The sequence below is a fragment of the Salmo salar genome, chromosome ssa27 (genome assembly GCF_905237065.1).
Source record: "Salmo salar chromosome ssa27, Ssal_v3.1, whole genome shotgun sequence".
Classification (NCBI taxonomy): Eukaryota; Metazoa; Chordata; class Actinopteri; order Salmoniformes; family Salmonidae; genus Salmo; species Salmo salar.
The window spans coordinates 27,764,378-27,783,979 of NC_059468.1; the positions used below are offsets into that span (position 1 = coordinate 27,764,378).

General features: G+C 42.6%; 1 protein-coding gene across 6 annotated transcripts in view; it reads left to right on the forward strand.

Moving 5' to 3' along the window:
• LOC106588839 (collagen alpha-1(XVI) chain-like) overlaps positions 1-19,602 on the forward strand; it is a 117,280-nt gene that overhangs the window by 18,841 nt on the left and 78,837 nt on the right. For all 6 annotated transcript variants that reach the window (XM_045709603.1, XM_014178315.2, XM_014178312.2 and 3 more), the window contains exons 3-4: positions 3,712-3,780; positions 3,941-4,058. In XM_045709603.1, the coding sequence (XP_045565559.1) occupies positions 3,712-3,780; positions 3,941-4,058 (187 nt within the window). The remainder of the gene's footprint in view (positions 1-3,711; positions 3,781-3,940; positions 4,059-19,602) is intronic.

The window sequence follows — 19,602 nt, forward strand, 5'->3', positions numbered from 1 at the left end:
CAGTAAATATTACACTCACAAGTTCCAAAATAATATAAACATTTAAAATGTGAAATGCCATATTATGTCTATATACAGTGTTGTATCGATGTGCAAATAGTTAAAGTACAAAAGGGGAAATAAATAAGCATACATATAAGTTGTATTTACAATGGTTTTTGTTCTTCACTGGTTGCCCTTTTCTTGTGGCAACAGGTCACAAGTATTGCTGCTGTGATGGCACACTGTGGTATTTCACCCAATGGATATGAGGGTTTATCAACATTTTATTTGTTTTCTAAGTCTTTGTGGGTCTGTGTAATCTGAGGGAAATATGTGCCTCTAATATGGTCATACATTTGGCAGGACGTTAGGAAGAGCAGCTCAGTTTCCACCTCATTTTGTGGGCAGTGTGCATATAGCCTGCCTTCTCTTGAGAGCCAGGTCTGCCTATGGCGACCTTTCTGAATAACAAGGCCAAGTCTGTACATAGTCAAGGCATTCCTTAATTTTGGGTCAGTTACAGTGGTCAGGTATTCTGCCACTGTGTACTCTCTGTTTAGGGCCAAATAGCATTCTAGTTTGTTCAGTGTTTTTGTAAATACTTTCCAATGTGTCAAGTAATTATCTTTTTGTTTTCTCATGATTTGGTTGGGTCTAATTGTGTTGCTGTCCTGGGGCTTTTTTTCCTGGGACTTTTTTCTGGATATTGATAATTATCGGGTATTGGCCTGATTCTGCTCTGCATGCATGATTTGATGTTTTATGTTGTACACTGTCGTGTCTTTGGCTATGCCGGATTAAGTGATATGACATGCTAACTTATAAAATGATTTCTCTGTAATTAATATTACCTGATTAAGTTAATCATGTAAATGTAATTAACTAGAAAGTCGGGGCACCACGGAAGAACGTTTATAGAGCTGTTATCTTCCGAATAAACTCTTAAAATACTTTGTAATATTTTACATCGATAGCAGTCAATATTAACCCTTGTCTTATTTTCAGTCTCATAATGAAAGTTGTAAATTCTTGGCTATCTTCACGAACCCTGGCTAACAAGTTAAATCAGCAATACAAAATTGGGTTTAATTATTTATTTACTAAATACCTAACTAATCACACAGAATTACAAATACACAGAATACAATGATGTCATACAGAAAACGTCCCGGTAGACGGAACAGATATGACGGCTGGTTACACAAAGGAAAGGGGGTTGGGCTTGAATGAAAGAGCGGGAAGATTTAGGAACAGAGAAACAGCAGCTATGCTATCGTAAATACATTATCTTATGCATTCTAAATTACCGCCCATTTGGAAAAGGAAAATGCAATAAATATTTACTCTGAGCTGCGCTTCGGTAGATTGGTCGTAAATGCTGGCCGGGTTGGTCAACAGATCTTCCTGGCCGGAAGAATGTCAATGGTGGTCAATTGGATACATGGTGGTATCTTCGTCTGGTTGTTAGACTGGATCCGTCGTCCGTACTTTCCTAGCCCACGTAAGCAGCGGCCGCTGCTAACTCAACGGCTAGGAAGTAGCACTTCTGTAGTGAATAAGCTCAAAGTTCATACCATTCGAATCCACCAAAGCTCACGCCGAGGTTGGCTTAGTTCTGTCCTTGACATGTGTGTCCTTCTAACGTAGAGGCTGCAGACCTCCCGTACTGGAACCACCTGTTATCTTTTCGTCAAAGGCTTATATAGTGGAGAGGGGGAGGGAGGTGTTTCATCATTTATAACCCCTGTCTCTTCACAGGGTTGGGCCACTGATCGAGCAGGGCACTTTCCTTATGAAAACCCAAATCTCTCATTCGGAAGCTAAAATTACATTTCATCTCCTAACAAACATTTTCAATATCAAACATTTCAATTGCATAACAATTCCATGTGACTCTGATAACTAGAGGGCGTATACTTTCTCAGATACAGTTTATGTCGTCCTGTCATCAGTCATAATGTCTCAGATGACAACCGAACTGACATACATACTCATTACGTTCCCAAGCATATTTCCAACTGGTTTTATTAACAAAATATGTGGTACCTTTCCCCATTTGTTTGATGTTCCCAGACTCTCTATATTTAACACAGGCTATTCAAGTCCTTCAGTAGATTCAGAGAGGGGAAGGGAGAAAGGTATTTATGAAGGGGGGGGGTCATAAACCTTACCCACAGGCCAACGTCATGACAACACAGAGGACATTTTTGCAGAATTCTGCATGAAGTCTCAATTGGGTGTTTGTCCCATTTTGTGAAATCTTGGTTGGTGAGCGGACCCCAGAGCTCACAACCATAAAGGGCAATAGGTTCTCTAATTGATTCAAATATTTTTTGCCGGATCCTAATTGGTACATTTTATGTTCCTTTTGATGGCATAGAAGGCCCTTCTTGCCTTGTCTCTCAGATCATTCTTAGCTTTGTGGAAGTTACATGTGGCGCTGATGTTTAGGCCGAAGTATGTATAGTTTTTTTGTGTGCTCTAAGGCAAAGGTGTCTAGATAAAATGTGTATTTGTGGTCCTGGCCACTGGACCTTTTTTTGGAACAACATTGTTTTGTCTATCTGAGATTTACTGTCAAGGCCTGGGTCTGACAGAATATGTGCAGAATATCTAGGTGCTGCTGTAGGCCCTCCTTGGTTGGTGACAGAAGCACCAGATCATCAGCAAACAGTAGACATTCGACTTCAGATTCTACTAGGGTGAGGCTGGGTGATGTAGACTCTTCTAGTGCCCTTGCCAATTCGTTGATATACAGTATATGTTAAATACGGGGGGGGGGGAGGGGGGGGAGGGGGGGGGGCTTAAATTGCATCCCTGTCTCACCCCACGGCCCTGTGGAAAGAAATGTGTGTGTTTTTTGCCAATTTTAACCACACACTTATTGTTTGTGCACATGGACTTTATAATGTCGTATGTTTTTCCCCCAACACCACTTTCCATCAATTGGTATAGCAGATCCTCATGCCAAATTGAGTCAACTTATTTTTTGAAGAGTCAAAGCATAAAAATACTTTACCTTTGTTTTGGTTTGTTTGTTTGTCTATTAGGGTGTGCAGGGTGAATATGTGGTCTGTCGTATGGTAATTTGGTAAAAAGCCAATTTGACATTTTCTCAGTACATTGTTTTCACTGAGGAAATGTACAAGTCTGCTGTTAATGATAATGCATAGGATTTTCCCAAGGTTGCTGTTGACGCATATCCCACGGTAGTTATTGAGGTCAAATTTGTCTCCACTTTTGTGGATTGGGGTTATCAGTCCTTGGTTGAATATGCCAGAGTTAATGATGATGTTAAACACGCTAGTTTGCCGTCATATGGGTCGACACCAGTGGAGGCTGCTGAGGGGAGAATGGCTCATAATAATGGCTGGAACGGAGTCAATAGAATGGCATCAAACACATAGTTTCCATTCCACCATTCCACCTATTTCCACTCCAGCCTTTACCATGAGCCCGTCCTCCCCAATTAAGGTGCCACCAACCTCCTGTAGTTGATACACTGACAGATTTTGTGTGCTCCACAGTATGACCTGAGGCTGACCTGTACGTGGGGGGAAGTGTTTTATATACAGTAGTAAAGGACAGTGTCTGTCTTCATCACCATATCTATTTATTTTAGTCTGACGTTACTATGTGTCCTTTGTCTGAATGGCATTTCACACAACATGTATTTTGTCCTGTCCATCTCTCATTCTTACTCTCCTCTCTCTCATTCTCTCTCTCCAGAAGTACGATGCCCTTCCCAACAGGTAGATGACTGGAAATTCCCTCAGACGGCCAGACACAACATCACAGGTAAATGATACACGCACGCACAAAGACATGCACACACACACACACACAAAACAGTTAGTACCACTCACCTTGTTTATCCTGTCTGATCTACTGTGGCTCCTCTCTGTGATTGATTACACTGCCTGTCCTGAGGATTAATGTGGTGATTGATTTGGTGCAGGTTTCAATCTGGTGCGGCGCTTCTCCCTGCTCAAGACAGCAGCGGTCAGGAAGATCCGTAACCCCCGAGGACCCGTTATCCTCCGACTGGGCAAGACAGCACTCATCCACCCCACAGAGTATGTCCTCCTCCCTCCCTCCATCACTGCTAACTCTCTTACTTTGTCTATCTGTCACCCTCTGTCTCTCCCTCTCTCCTTCTGTCTTTTTCCATTTCATCGCCTGACATAGTAGGTCCCCATCCCTTCATCACTGCTGCTAGCTCTCTCTTTATATCTCTCTATCTGACTCTCTCTCTCTCTGTCTGACTCTCTCCCTCTCTCTCTCTCTCTTTCTCTATTTTCCCATCTCATCAGCCCCACAGAGTAGATCCTCTATCACTACTACATCTCTCCCTCTCTCTCTCTCTCCACCTCTCATCGGCCCCACAAAGTAGGTCCTCTATCACTACTACATCTCTCCCTCTCTCTCTCTCTCCCCATCTCATCGGCCCCACAAAGTAGGTCCTCTATCACTACTACATCTCTGTCTGTCTGTCTGTCTGTCTGTCTGTCTGTCTGTCTGTCTGTCTGTCTGTCTGTCTGTCTGTCTGTCTGTCTGTCTGTCTGTCTGTCTGTCTGTCTGTCTGTCTGTCTGTCTGTCTGTCTGTCTGTCTGTCTGTCTGTCTGTCTGTCTGTCTCTCTATCTATCTCTCTCTCTCTCTCTCTCTCTCTCTCTCTCTCTCTCTCTCTCTCTCTCTCTCTCTCTCTCTCTCTCTCTCTCTCTCTCTCTCTCTCTCTCTCTCTCTCTCTCTCTCTCTCTCTCTCTCTCTCTCTCTCTCTCTCTCTCTCTCTCTCTCTCTCTCTCTCTCTCTCTCTCTCTCTCTCTCTCTCTCTCTCTCTCTCTCTCTCTCTCTCTCTTCTGGATTTTGATAATTAGCAGGTATCAGGCTAATTCTGCTCTGCATGCATTATTTGGTGTTTTACGTTGTACACGGAGGATTCTGCATGCATAATCTCAATTTGTTGTTTGTCCCATTTTGTGAATTCTTGGTATGTCAGCGGATCGTAGACCTCACAACCATCAAAGGCAATGGGTTCTATAATTGATTCAAGTATTTTTTGCCAGATCCTAATTGGTATGTCAAATTTGATGTTCCTTTTGATGGCATAGAAGGCCCGTCTTGCCTTGTCTCTCAGATCGTTCAAAGCTTTTGGAAGTTACCTGTGGCGCTGATGTTTAGGCCGAGGTATGTATCGTTTTTTGTGTGCTCTAGGGCAACGGTGTCTAGATGGACTTTGTATTTGAGGTCCTGGCAACTGGACCTTTTTTGGAACATCATTATTTTTGTCTTACTGAGATTTACTGTCAGGGCCCAGGTCTGACAGAATCTGTGCAGAATATCTAGGTGCTGCTGTAGGCCCTCCTTGGTTGGAGACAGAAGCACCAGATCATCAGCAAACAGTAGACATTTGACTTCAGATTCTGCTAGGGTGAGGCTGGGATTTACAGACTGTTCTAGTGCCCTCGCCAATTCGTTGATATATATGTTGAAGAGGGTGGGGCTTAAGCTGCATCCCTGCCTCACCCCACGGCCCTGTGGAAAGAAATGTGTTTTTTGCCAATCGTTTTTGATAATGTCGTATGTTTTTTTCCCCAACACCACTTTCCATCAATTCGTAGAGCAGACCTTCATGTTAACCTGTTGGGTCTAGGGGGCAGCATTTGCACGTCTGGATAAAAAAAATTTACCCGATTTAATCTGGTTACTAATCCTACCCAGTAACTAGAATATGCATATACTTATTATATATGGATAGAAAACACTCTAAAGTTTCCAAAACTGTTTGAATGGTGTCTGTGAGTATAACAGAACTCATTTGGCAGGCAAAACCCTGAGACATTTTCTGACAGGAAGTGGATACCTGATGTGTTGTATTGACTTTAAACCTATCCCATTGAAAAACACAGGGGTTTAGGAATATTTTGGCACTTCCTATTGCTTCCACTAGATGTCACCAGCCTTTACAAAGTGTTTTGAGTCTTCTGGAGGGAGATCTGACCGAACAAGAGCCATGGAACGGTGATGTCCCATTAGACACCTGGCGCGCTACTTCATGTTGGGTACCCTCGTTCCAATACGTTATAAAAGACTATGCATTCGTCCACCTTGAATATTATTCATGTTCTGGTTAAAAAAGGCCCTAATGATTTATGCTATACAACGTTTGACATGTTTGAACGAACGGAAATATATTTTTTCCCCTCGTTCATGACGAGAAGTCCGGCTGGCTTACATCATGTGCTAACGAGACGGAGATTTTTGGACATAAATGATGAGCTTTTTTGAACAAAACTACATTCGTTATGGACCTGTGATACCTGGAAGTGACATCTGATGAAGAGAATCAAAGGTAATGGATTATTTACATAGTATTTTCGATTTTAGATCTCCCCAACATGACGTCTAGTCTGTATCGCAACGCGTATTTTTCTGGGCACAGTGCTCAGATTATTGCAAAGTGTGATTTCCCAGTAAGGTTATTTTTAAATCTGGCAAGTTGATTGCGTTCAAAAGATGTAAATCTATAATTCTTTAAATGACAATATAATATTTTACCAATGTTTTCTAATTTTAATTATTTAATTTGTGACGCTGACTTGACTGCCGGTTATTGGAGGGAAACGATTTCCTCAACATCAATGCCATAGTAAAACGCTGTTTTTGGATATAAATATCAACTTGATAGAACTAAAAATGCATGCATTGTCTAACATAATGTCCTAGGAGTGTCATCTGATGGAGATTGTAAAAGGTTAGTGTATCATTTTAGCTGGTTTTATGGTTTTGGTGACCCTGTCTTTGACTTGACAAAACATTACACACAACTCTTGTAAATGTACTGTCCTAACATACTCTAAATTTATGCTTTCGCCGTAAAACCTTTTTGAAATCGTAAAACGTGGTTAGATTAAGGAGATGTTTATCTTTCAAATGGTGTAACATAGTTGTATTTTTGAAAAATTTGAATTTTGACATTTATTTGGATTCAAATTTGCCGCTCTTGAAATGCACCTGCTGTTGATGGAGTGCACCACGGGTGGCACGCTAGCGTCCCACCTAGCCCCAAGAGGTTAACCTCTTACATCTAGACGTTCCGCTAGCGGAACACCTGCTCCAATATCCAATGATAGGCGTGGCGCGAATGACAAATTCCTCAAAAATACAAAAACTTCAATTTTTCAAACATATGACTATTTCACAGCATTTTAAAGACAAGACTCTCCTTTATCTAACCACACTGTCCGATTTCAAAAAGGCTTTACAGCGAAAGCAAAACATTAGATTATGTCAGCAGAGTACCAAGCCAGAAATAATCAGACACCCATTTTTCAAGCTAGCATATAATGTCACAAAAAACAAAACCACAGCTAAATGCAGCACTAACCTTTGATGATCTTCATCAGATGACAACCCTAGGACATTATGTTATACAATGCATGCATGTTTTGTTCAATCAAGTTCATATTTATATCAAAAACCAGCTTTTTACATTAGCATGTGACGTTCAGAACTAGCATACCCCCCGCAAACATCCGGTGAATTTACTAAATTACTCACGATAAACGTTCACAAAAAACATAACAATTATTTGAAGAATTATAGATACAGAACTCCTCTATGCACTCGATATGTCTGATTTTAAAATAGCTTTTCGGTGAAAGCACATTTTGCAATATTCTCAGTAGATAGCCCAGACATCACGGCTAGCCATTTAGACACCGACCAAGTTTAGCCCTGATCAAACTCCGATTTACTATTACAAAAGTTTCATTACCTTTGTTGTCTTCGTCAGAATGCACTCCCAGGACTGCTACTTCAATAACAAATGTTGGTTTGGTCCAAAATAATCCATCGTTATATCCGAATAGCGGCGTTTTGTTCGTGCGTTCCAGACACTATCCGAAATGGTAAAGAAGGGTCGTGCGCATGGCGCAATTCGTGACAAAAAAAATCTAAATATTCCATTACCGTACTTCGAAGCATGTCAACCGCTGTTTAAAATCAATTTTTATGCCATTTTTCTCGTAGAAAAGCGATAATATTCCGACCGGGAATCTCCTTTTCGGCAAACAGAGGAAAAAATCACAAAGACGGGGGCGGCCAGGTCACGTGCCTAAGCCCACAGTCCCTTGATCGGCCACTTGAGAAAGGCAATAATGTGTTTCAGCCTGGGGCTGGGATGACGACATTCAGGTTTTTCCCGGGCTCTGAGAGCCTATTGGAGCCGTGGGAAGTGTCACGTTAGAGCAGAGATCCTTAGTAAAAGATAGAGATGGCAAAGAAGTTCCAGAAATGGTCAGACAGGCCACTTCCTGTAAAGGAATCTCTCAGGTTTTGACCTGCCATTTGAGTTCTGTTATACTCACAGACACCATTCAAACAGTTTTAGAAACTTTAGGGTGTTTTCTATCCATATATAATAAGTATATGCATATTCTAGTTACTGGGTAGGATTAGTAACCAGATTAAATCGGGTACGTTTTTTATCCAGCCGTGAAAATACTGCCCCCTAGCCATAAGAGGTTAAATTGAGTCAAAAGCTTTTTTGAAGTCAACAAAGCATGTGAAGACATTGCCTTTGTTTTGGTTTATTTGTTTGTCAATTACTGTGCAGGGTGAATACGTGGTCTGTCGTACGGAACTTTGGCTAAAAAGCCAATTAGAAAATTGCGCAGTACATTGTTTTCACTGAGGAAATGTACGAGTCTGATTTTCCCAAGGTTGCTGTTGACGCATATCCCACGGTAGTTATTGGGGTCAAATTTGTTTCCACTTTTGTGGATTGTTGTGATCCGTCCTTGGTTCCAAAAATTGGGGAAGATGCCAGAGATAAGGAGGATGTTATGTATATTTGATAATGTCATTCAGGATACCATCAACACCACAGGCCTTTTTGTGTTGGAGGGTTTGTATTTTGTCCTGTAGTTAATTCAATGTAATTGGGGATCCAGTGGGTTCTGGTAGTCTTTAATATTTTATTCTAAGATTTGCATTTGATCATGCATATGTTTTTGTTGTTTGTTCTTTGATATAGGGCCAAAAGATTGGAGAAGTGGTTTATCCATACATCTCCGTTTTGGATAGATAACTCTTCGTGTTGTTTGGTTAGTGTTTTACAATTTTCCCAGATGCGGTTAGAGTCTTTGGATTCTTCAATTACATTGAAATTATTTCTGACATGCTGTTATTTCTTTTTACGTAGTGTATTTCTGTATTGTTTTAGTGATTCATCATAGTGAAGGCGTAGGCTCAGGTTTTCTGGGTGTCTATGTTTTTGGTTGGATAGGTTTCTCAATTTCTTTCTTAGGTTTTTGCATTCTTCATCAAACCATTTGTCATTGTTGTTAATTTTCTTAGGTTGTCTGCTTGAAATGTTTAGATTAGATAGGGAAGCTGAGAGGTCAAATATACTGTTTAGGTTTTCTACTGCCAAGTTTACACCTTCACTATTATAGTGAAAGTTTTGTCCAGGAAGTTGTCTAAAAGGTATTGAATTTGTTGTTGTTTTTTGGTAGGTTTCCACACTACTTTCCTTCCATCTATAGCATTTCTTAATATTATTCAGTTCCTTTGGCTTTGATGCCTCATGATTGAGTATTGCTCTGTTCAAGTAGACTGGGATTTTGCTGTGATTGGGGTGTCAGTGGGCTGACTGTGAACGTTCTGAGAGACTCTGGATTGAGGTCAGTGATAAAGTAGTCTACATTACTACTGCCAAGTGATAAGCTATAGGTGTACATACCATAGGAGTCCCCTCGAAGCTTACCATTGACTATGTACATACCCAGCGTGCGACAGACTTGTAGGAGTTGTGACCTGTTTTTGTTGGTTGTGTTGTCATAGTTGTGCCTAGGAGGGCATATGGGGGAGGGAATGCTGTCTCCTCCAGTTAGGTGTTTGTCCCCCTGTGTGCTGAGGTTGTCAGGTTCTTGTCCAGTTCTGGCATTTAGGTCGCCACACACTAGTACATGTCCCTTGTCTTGGAAATGATTGATTTCTCCTTCCAGGATGGAGAAGCTGTCTTCATTAAAGTAGCGCAATCTAGTGGGGGGATATACAGTGCCTTCAGAACACATTCAGACGCCTTGACTTTTCCCACATTTTGTTATGTTACAGCCTTATTCAAAATGTATTAAATAAAAAAAATCCTCAGCAATCTACACACAATACCCCATAATGACACAGCCTAAACAGGTATTTAGAAATGTCTGCAAATTTATAACAAATAAAAAACAAAAATACTTGCTATGAGACACAAAATTGGGCTCAGGTGCATCCTGTTTCCATTGATCATCCTTTCTACAACTTTATTGGAGTCTACCTGTGGTAAATTCAAGTGATTGGACATGATTTGGAAAGGCACACACCTGTCTATATAAGGTCCCACAGTTGACAGTGCATGTCAGATCAAAAACTAAGCCATGAGGTAAAAGCAGTTGTCCGTTGAGCGCCGAGACAGGATTGCGTCGAGGCACAGATCTGAGGAAGGGTACCAAACAATTTCTGCAGCATTGACGGTCCCCAAGAACACAGTGGCCTCCATCATTCTTAAAATGAAGAAGTTTTGAACCACCAAGACTAGAGCTGGCCGCCCGGCCAAACTGAGCAATTGGGGGAGAAGGGCCTTGGTCAGGGAGGTGACCAAAAACCAGATGGTCACTGACAGAGCTCTAGAATTCCTTTGTGGAGATGGGAGAACGTTCCAGAAGGACAACCATCTTTGCAGCCCTCCACCAATCAGGGCTTTATGGTAGAGGGGCCAGATGGATGCCACTCCTCAGTAAAACTTACATAACAGCCTGCTTGGAGTTTGCCAAAAGGCAACTAAAGACTCTCAGATTTTCAGAAACAAGATTCTCTGGTCTGATGAAACCAAGACTGGCCTGAATGCAAAGCGTCACGTCTGGAGGAAACCTGGCACCATCCCTACAGTGAAGCATGGTGGTGGCAGCATCATGCTGTGGGGGTGTTTTTCGGCTGCAGGAACTGGGAGACTAGTCAGGATCGAGGCAAAGATGAACTGAGTAAAGTACAGAGAAATCCTTGATGAAAACCTGCTCCAGAGCTCTCTGGGCCGAAGGTTCACCTTGCAACAGGACACTGACCCTAAGCACACAACCAAGACAACGCATGATGAGCTTCGGGGCAAGTCTCTGAATGTCCTTGAGTGACCCAGCCACAGCCCGGACCTGAACCCGATCGAGCATCTCTGGAGAGACCTGAAAATAGCTGTGCAGCAACGCTCCCCATCCAACCTGAAAGAGCTTGAGACGATCTGCAAAGAAGAAGGAAAGGCAGATGACCTCTGGCCTTGGATATTCCAGGATGCTCTCTCTCTCTCTCGCTCTCTCACTAACTCCTCTATCTCTTGCTCTCAACCCCCCCTCTCTCTCTCTCTTGCACTCTCTCTCTCGCTCTCTTTCTCTCTCTCTCTCTTCCTCCTCTTCATTTGTCTCTCTTACTCCAGCTCTTTTTTTAAATCACCACTTGTGTGTGTTGGTGGAGGTGGGTGCTGGTTGAACTGACAGTATGTCTGTGAAGCAAATTTTTGCTGTGACTATTCATTCAGCTTCCCCTCCCACAATCCTAACCTTGCAAAACTAACCCAAGATCAGCGTCTAGGAGAAACTTCACCCTACACATAGAGATGTACTTTCTGATTGTTTTAGCAGAAGACCAGAATACCACATCTTTTCCTCCAGCGTTAACACAAGACTGTCACAGTCACATTAACAATAACAGTAGGTGGTTTGGGATTCCTGGAGCAAACACATATAAAAGTGACAGCCATTTTAACATCATATGTTACTTTTAATACCTTTTACCTTAATTATATTTAAGTTAGCTCTAATAATATGGTGGGGGTTTAAAGGTTTTTATCCGTTTTTTGTTCACCATTGTCAGACTATGTAGAGGACCTGATTGAGACCACCGTGTCACACTGTCTTTTTAAACATTCTGTCTCTTGTGGTTCAGAGTTGTTGGTGTTCAGTCTGGTGAATGTTCCCTCTCTTTCCTTCCACAGTCTGATAAATCATAAAAGTGCCCCAGGAGCTGCCAAGTGTATATCACGCTGCAGTATTTTGTTGGGATTTCTGGCTTGATAACTCAATATATCTCCCCCTCTAAGTCGTTTTAGAGCAGACGTTGTGTGCTCAAGGTGCCACACAATATTGTCACATATATTGTGTGTCACAGCATCTCGAGTCACTCTGGAAATATGACAAACAGAAATTAGTAGGTCAGGAGTCAAAAGCTTTCAGGCTGTTTTGTATGGCATGATACCAATACGATGAAGAGAAGAAAGAGTCTGTACATTTTCTTTCTCTTTTTTGCGTTGATTATGTTGTATTGTGGATCAAAATACAGTTATTCGTTATTCCGGGTGTCACTAATCTTATAGTATACAGCAAATTCTCCAGTGTTAAATCAACACAGAGTGTTAAATTTAACACCGGTCCAGTGTCTATACGGGTCCAGACTTTTTGGTGATACATTATCACACTGCTTGGTGTAAAACATTATTTACATATTTCCCAGAGTGCCTTGCCTTTCAAGTGAATTGTAGATTTACCACCCATGACTGTATTTGTTAGTGAGAGACATGGTTGTTGCATTCATCCATTCTCAGTCCTGTGGCCTTCACCAAGTGACATCCTAAGCCAATATGTAATCATTCAATTTAAATAATTTAACACAATACAACACGTATTTCATAAGGCCTTATTTTGAGGGCCTAGATTTAGACTAAAACAGTGGCCTGAAACTCATGGTTTACAGGCAAAATCAGGCCTGTATGTCACTATGTTGGCTTCCAAAATGTTGATTATCCAACATTTAGAATTTTAAGATTAAGATACGAGACAACCTAAATCATCTAAACTGGAACAACCATTTCAGTAGTGGGTGCAATAAGTCCAAGTAACAGATTTAGAAAAAATGTCAGCTACATTAAATAGTACCCGCAAAACACCAGTCTCAACGTCAACAGTGAAGAGGCGACTCCGGGATGCTGGCCTTCTAGGCAGAGTTCCTCTGTCCAGTGTCTCTGTTCTTTTGCCCATCTTAATCTTTTCTTTTTATTGACCAGTCTGAGATATGGCTTTTTCTTTGCAACTCTGCCTAGAAGGCCAGCATCCCGGAGTCCCCTCTTCACTGTTGATGTTGAGACTGGTGTTTTGCGGGTACTATTTAATGAGCCTGCCAGTTGAGGGTTTGTGAGGCGTCTGTTTCTCAAACTAGACCCTCTAATGTACTTGTCCTCTTGCTCAGTTGTGCACCAGGGCCTCCCACTCCTCTTTCTATTCTGGTTAGAGCCAGTTTGCGCTGTTCTGTGAAGGGAGTAGTACACAGCGTTGTACGAGATCTTCAGTTTCTTGGCAATTTCTCGCATTGAATAGCCTTCATTTCTCAGAACAAGACTGACTGATGAGTTTCAGAATAAAGTTCTTTGTTTCTGGCCATTTTGAGCCTGTAATCAAACCCACACATTCTTATACTCCAGATGCTCAACTAGTCTAAAGAAGACCAGTTTTATTGCTTCTTTAAACAGAACAACAGTTTTCCGCTGTGCTAACATAATTGCAAAAGGGTTTTCTAATGATCAATTAGCCTTTTAAAATTATAAACTTGGATTAGCTAACACAACGTGCCATTGGAACACAGGAGTGATGGTTGCTGATAATGGGCCTCTGTATGCCTATGTAGATATTCCATAATAATAAAAAAAGCAGTTTCCAGCTACAGTAGTCATTTACATCATTAACAATGTCTACACTGTATTTCTGATCAATTTGATATTATTTTAATGGACAAAAAATTTGCTTTTCTTTCAAAAACAAGGACATTTCTAGGTGACCCCAAACTTTTGAACGGTCGTGTATATTTGAGTAGCATAACATTAATTAATCAATGTACATAAAAATAGATATTAAAACAAACAATTTTTAAAAATCCACCTGCAAATTAACACCAATGAGTGTTAATTTAACTCTTACAGAGTTAATTTAACACTTGAACAACACTATAAATGTTACACTGAAAAATCAACACTATGTAACACTGGTCTATTTGCTGTTTAGGAGTCATATTACTGTTGGTTGAGAGAGACTCTTTCTTCAGACAACACACTTCTCTCTCTCTCGCTCTCTCTCTATCTCTCTCTATCCATCTTTCTCGCTTCTTTCTCTCTATCTCTCTCTTTCTGTCTCTCGCTCTCTCTCTATGTATCTCTCTCGCACTCTCATTCTTTCCCCCCTCTTCTCTCCCTCTTCTAGAGATGTAAATAAACAGATACATAAGAAAACATCTGCTTGCTTTTCTTCTCTTTCTCTTTGTTGTTTCTTCTCTCTCTCCCCCTCCCTGGCTGGAAGAAGTAAAGTGAAGGATAAGAGTCTATCAGCAGATGCCTCTCCTCTCTGATTTAAAACACTGTAGACGTGGCTCTGTTTCTCACCGGAGGGGTGGAGAAAGGGAACAAATAAATAAACGAGTGTATGAACGAGTGAAAGGGGGTTATCAGTTTATGTCAAGATGACAGGTGATTCCATGAGAAACAAACCCTGAGGTGACTATATGTTCTGCTGTAAAGATAGCTGTGTGTACATGTGTGTCTGTCTCTGTGTAGCTCAGACTGGCACAGCTCCAACACCGTTCCTCCGACTACCAAAACGTCATGGCATAATTCCTATTAAGAGTTTGAAAGGAGCATGATTGAAATATACGATGCAGAGCATTCCATTTGACTGCTGGGGGACAAGGAGACCCCAGCTCTGTTAAAACCATTGACAACTATGTGCCGTTTTCAAGGGTTTGTTAAATAAGTGTTATAGCTAACTATTTGGTTTTAATGTCATCACCTCGTGAAGAGCATAGTCAGAACTACAAATGTCCATTCATTCCAAGCAAAACAATTGCATATTTACATGTTTACAGTGCATATTTACAGTATCTCTATCATCAGAGTTATAAATCAAGTAACTGAATGCTTTCCATGATCAGTAAACATCAGTTGATCATGTCATTTCTGATACGTGAGGGTAACCCATTGTTATTATAGCTCATAGGGTAGCCTCACGATATCTCTCAATAAAATAAAAAATGAAAAACCAGTGTCCACCACCAGGATCGGACACATAACCTTCTGATCCAAGAGTCATGGGATTATTCCCATCCACAAAACCCAGGTCTACTTGATGCTAATAACGCTCACTGTTGTCCCTAGTGGCTGGTTTTGAAGGCATTTCACAATGTCCTCAGGGCATGGATCATTCTTTCAATGTCCTTTTCTGTCACCCCATTCTCATATACACTCTCTATTGCTGCTTTTCTCTATAGGCAATGACTCATACTTTGTCCAACTTATATCTTCTTTCTGCCCTCCATCGCTCTTTACTTATCTCTCCCTCTTTGTAAGGTATGCAGTTCTTGTGTTATTTCCCTTGGATCCCCTCTATGTTATAAATCACTGTCAGCCCTCTTCTCTCAGAGTGAGAAACCAGCTGCCAACAAAACCACAACTGTGTGTGTGTGTGTGTGTGTGTGTGTGTGTGTGTGTGTGTGTGTGTGTGTGTGTGTGTGTGTGTGTGTGTGTGTGTGTGTGTGTGTGTGTGTGTGTGTGTGTGTGCGCACCTGTGCGTCCTGCGTGTCTTTTTGTGTGCGTGCATATGTGTGTGTATTCTTGCGGTGTGTGCCTATTTAAATATGTTAGCCTATATTATACTCTGTCAATCACTGTTAGTGTGTGTTTCTGTATTGGGAGAGACGGGGAGAAACAGGGAGATGAGGAATTAGATGAGAGACATGAAGAGACAGGGAGATGAGGAATTAGGTGAGAGACAGGGAGAGACAGGGAGATGAGGAATTAGATGAGAGACAGTGAGAGACAGGGAGATGAGGAATTAGGTGAGAAACAGGGAGAGACAGGGAGATGAGGAATTAGATGAGAGACAGTGAGAGACAGGGAGATGAGGAATTAGGTGAGAGACAGGGAGAGACAGGGAGATGAGGAATTAGATGAGAGACAGTGAGAGACAGGGAGATGAGGAATTAGATGAGAGACAGGGAGAGACAGGGAGATGAGGAATAAGATAAGAGACAGGGAAAGACAGAGAGAGACCGGAAGATGAGGAATTAGATGGGAGACAATGAGATGACAGAGAGAGACAGGAAGATGAGGAATAAGATGAGAGACAGGGAGAGACAAGGAGATGACGAATTAGATGAGAGACAGGGAGGTACAGGGAGAGACAGTGAGTTTAGGAATTAAATGAGAGACAGGGAGATACAGGGAGATGAGGAATAAGATGAGAGACAGGGAGATTAAGAATTAGATGAGAGACAGGGAGGTACAGGGAAAGACAGGGAGATGAGGAATTAGATGAGAGACAGGGAGGTACAGCGAAAGACAGGGAGATGAGGAATTAGATGAGAGACAGGGAGATTAAGACTAAGATGAGAGACAGAGAGAGACAGAGAGAGACAGGGAGATGAGGAATAAGATGAGAGACAAGGAGATGAATAATTAAATGAGAGACAGGGAGGTACAGGGAGATGAGGAATTAGATGAGAGACAGGGAGGGACACAAATTATCAAGGAACCTACCAGGTACAACCCTAAATCCATAACCATGGGCACCCTCTTAGATATCATCCTGACCAACTTACCCTCTAAATACACCTCTGCTGTCTTCAACCAGGATCTCAGCGATCACTGCCTCATGCCTGCGTCCGTAATGGGTCCGCAGTCAAACGAACACCCCTCATCACTGTCAAACGCTCCCTTAAACACTTCAATATCCTGGAAGGATATTGACCTCATCCCATCAGTAGAGGATGCCTGGTTGCTCTTTAAACGTGATTTCCTCACCATCTTAAATAATCATGACTCATTCAAAAAATGTAGAACTAAGAACAGATATAGCCCTTGGTTCACCCCAGACTTGACTGACTGTCACGGTTGTCGAAAGGAGGAGTGGACCAAAGTGCAGCGTGTCTGTCGTTCCACATTTTATTTACACAGTGAAACTATGCAATACATAAATAAACTGAATGACAAAAACAACAAACCGTGACGCAGAGGTGAAACATACACTACTCAAAAACAATCTCCCACAAACCCAGGTGGAAAAAAACTCTACTTAAGTATGATCTCCAATTAGAGACAACGAGGACCAGCTGCCTCTAATTGGAGATCATCCCATACAAAACCCCAACATAAAAATACAAAACTAGAACCTGAACATAGAACCCTGACCTACTCTACCATAGAAAATAACATATTTCTATGGTCAGGATGTGACAGTACCCCCCCCCAAAAGGTGCAGACTCCGACCGCACCTAAAGAAAACAAACCCCCACCCCCCCCAAAAAAAGAAAAAAAAGGGAGGGCAGGGTGGGTAACTATTGTCTATGGCGGCTCTGGTGCAGTACACATAACCTTCTCATCCCGCAGATCCTCCCACAGAGGAGGCGGCTCCGGTTCGGGGCGTAACCCCCGCTCCGCCCGCTGATCCCTCTGCTTCTGTGCCACCGGACCATGGATTGTCGTCGGAGGAACCGGACTGACGTTCATCATCGGAGGAATCGGACTGCGGATCATCGCCGGAGGATCTGTGCTGCGGACCACCGGCGGAGGTTCTGGGCTGCAGGCCGCCGGCGGAGGTTCTGGGCTGCAGGCCGCCGCCGGAGGTTCTGGGCTGCAGGCCGTCGCCGGAGACTCTGGGCTGCAGGCCGTCGCCAGGGGGTTCCGGACTGGGGAACGTCTCAGGAGGGTCCAGACTGTAGGCCGTCTCAGGAGGTTCCAGACTGGGGAACGTCTCAGGAGGTTCCGGACTGTAGGCCGTCTCAGGAGGTTCCGGACTGTAGGCCGTCTCAGGAGGTTCCGGACTGTAGGCCGTCTCAGGAGGTTCCGGACTGGGAACTGTCGCCGGAAGCTCCGGACTGGGAACTGTCGCCGGAAGCTCCGGACTGGGAACTGTCGCCGGAAGCTCTGGGCTGGGAATGCGCACTGGAAGCCTGATGCGTGTGGCTGGCACAGGTGGCACCAGACTAGTAACACGCACCTCAGGGCGAGTGCGGGGAGCAGGAACAGGACCCCCCGGACTGGGCAGGCACACTGGAGGCCTGATGCGTGGGGCTGGCACAGGTGGCGCCAGACTGGTAACACGCACCTCAGGGCAAGTGCGAGGAGCAGGCACAGGGCGTACCAGGCTGGATAGACTCACTGGAGGCCTGGTACGTGGGGCAGGCACAGGATATACTGGGCCGTGGAGGCGCACAAACCCAGGTGGAAAAAAACCCTACTTAAGTATGATCTCCAATTAGAGACAACGAGGACCAGCTGCCTCTAATTGGAGATCATCCCAAACAAAACCCAACATAGAAATACAAAACTAGAACCTGAACATAGAAATAGAAAACATAGAGAGAGAAAAACCTGTCACGCCCTGACCTACTCTACCATAGAAAATAACATATTTCTATGGTCAGGACGTGACACTGTCCTTGACCAGCACAAAAACATCCTGTGGTGTTCTGCATTAGCATCGAATAGCCCCCGCGATATGCAACTTTTCACAGAAGTCAGATACCAATCTACACAGTCAGTTAGGAAAGCTAAGGCTAGCTTTTTCAAACAGAAATTTGCATCCTGTAGCACTAATTCCAAAAAGTTCTGCGACTCTAAAGTCCATGGAGAATAAGAGTACCTCCTCCCAGCTGCCCACTGCACTGAGGCTAGGAAACACTGTCACCACTGATAAATCTACGATAATCGATCATTTCAATAAGGATTTTTCTCCGGCTGGCCATGCTTTCCAACTGGCTACCCCTACCCCAGCCAACAGCTCTGCACCCCCTGCAGCAACTTGCCCAATGTTCTGAAAGAGCTACAATATCTGGATCCCTACAAATCAGCTGGGCTAGACAATCTGGACCCTCTCTTTCTAAAATTATCCACCAAAATTGTTGCAACAACCATTACTGAATTATTTAGGCTATATTATTCAAATTATTTCAAGGAAATAATACAAAGAAATACATTGTGAAGCGACACAATAGGCTGGTAGGGACATAAAGCGCTCAGCATTTAAACAACATTTTGTTGTATTAAATCATTATATTCTATAAATTGTGCATATAGGCTGTGACTTACTTCGAATTAAATACAAATGAAATGCAAAATGACTTATTAGTGCCTTTAAATTCGTTTTTAGAATTCATTTTTAGAAACACGAGTTTGGACTGTCTGTGGCTTCAGGCTCATGTGATGGTGCCTGGAGAGCCGGCCAGCAGCAGAGAATATCCTCTCTACACTTGCAGAGCCACAGGGGATGCTAAACATTCTGTTGACCACTATTGCCAGGCTGGGCAGAGATTATGAGTTATTGAATTTTTTTCTATAGGTAAGCCTAAAGGTTTTTAGGCAAAATAACCAAATCAAAAATGGAAAGCTGCTAGAACGTGGAAAAATGCCAGGCCTATATTGGGCCAAAATCTATTATGGCTTATTGTATAGATAATAGAACGAAAATGAACGAAACGTTTAAGAGATCAGATTTTTTGTTTATTAATACTTTGCTACAATGACACACTTAGTTATCTACCCATCTCATTCCTTT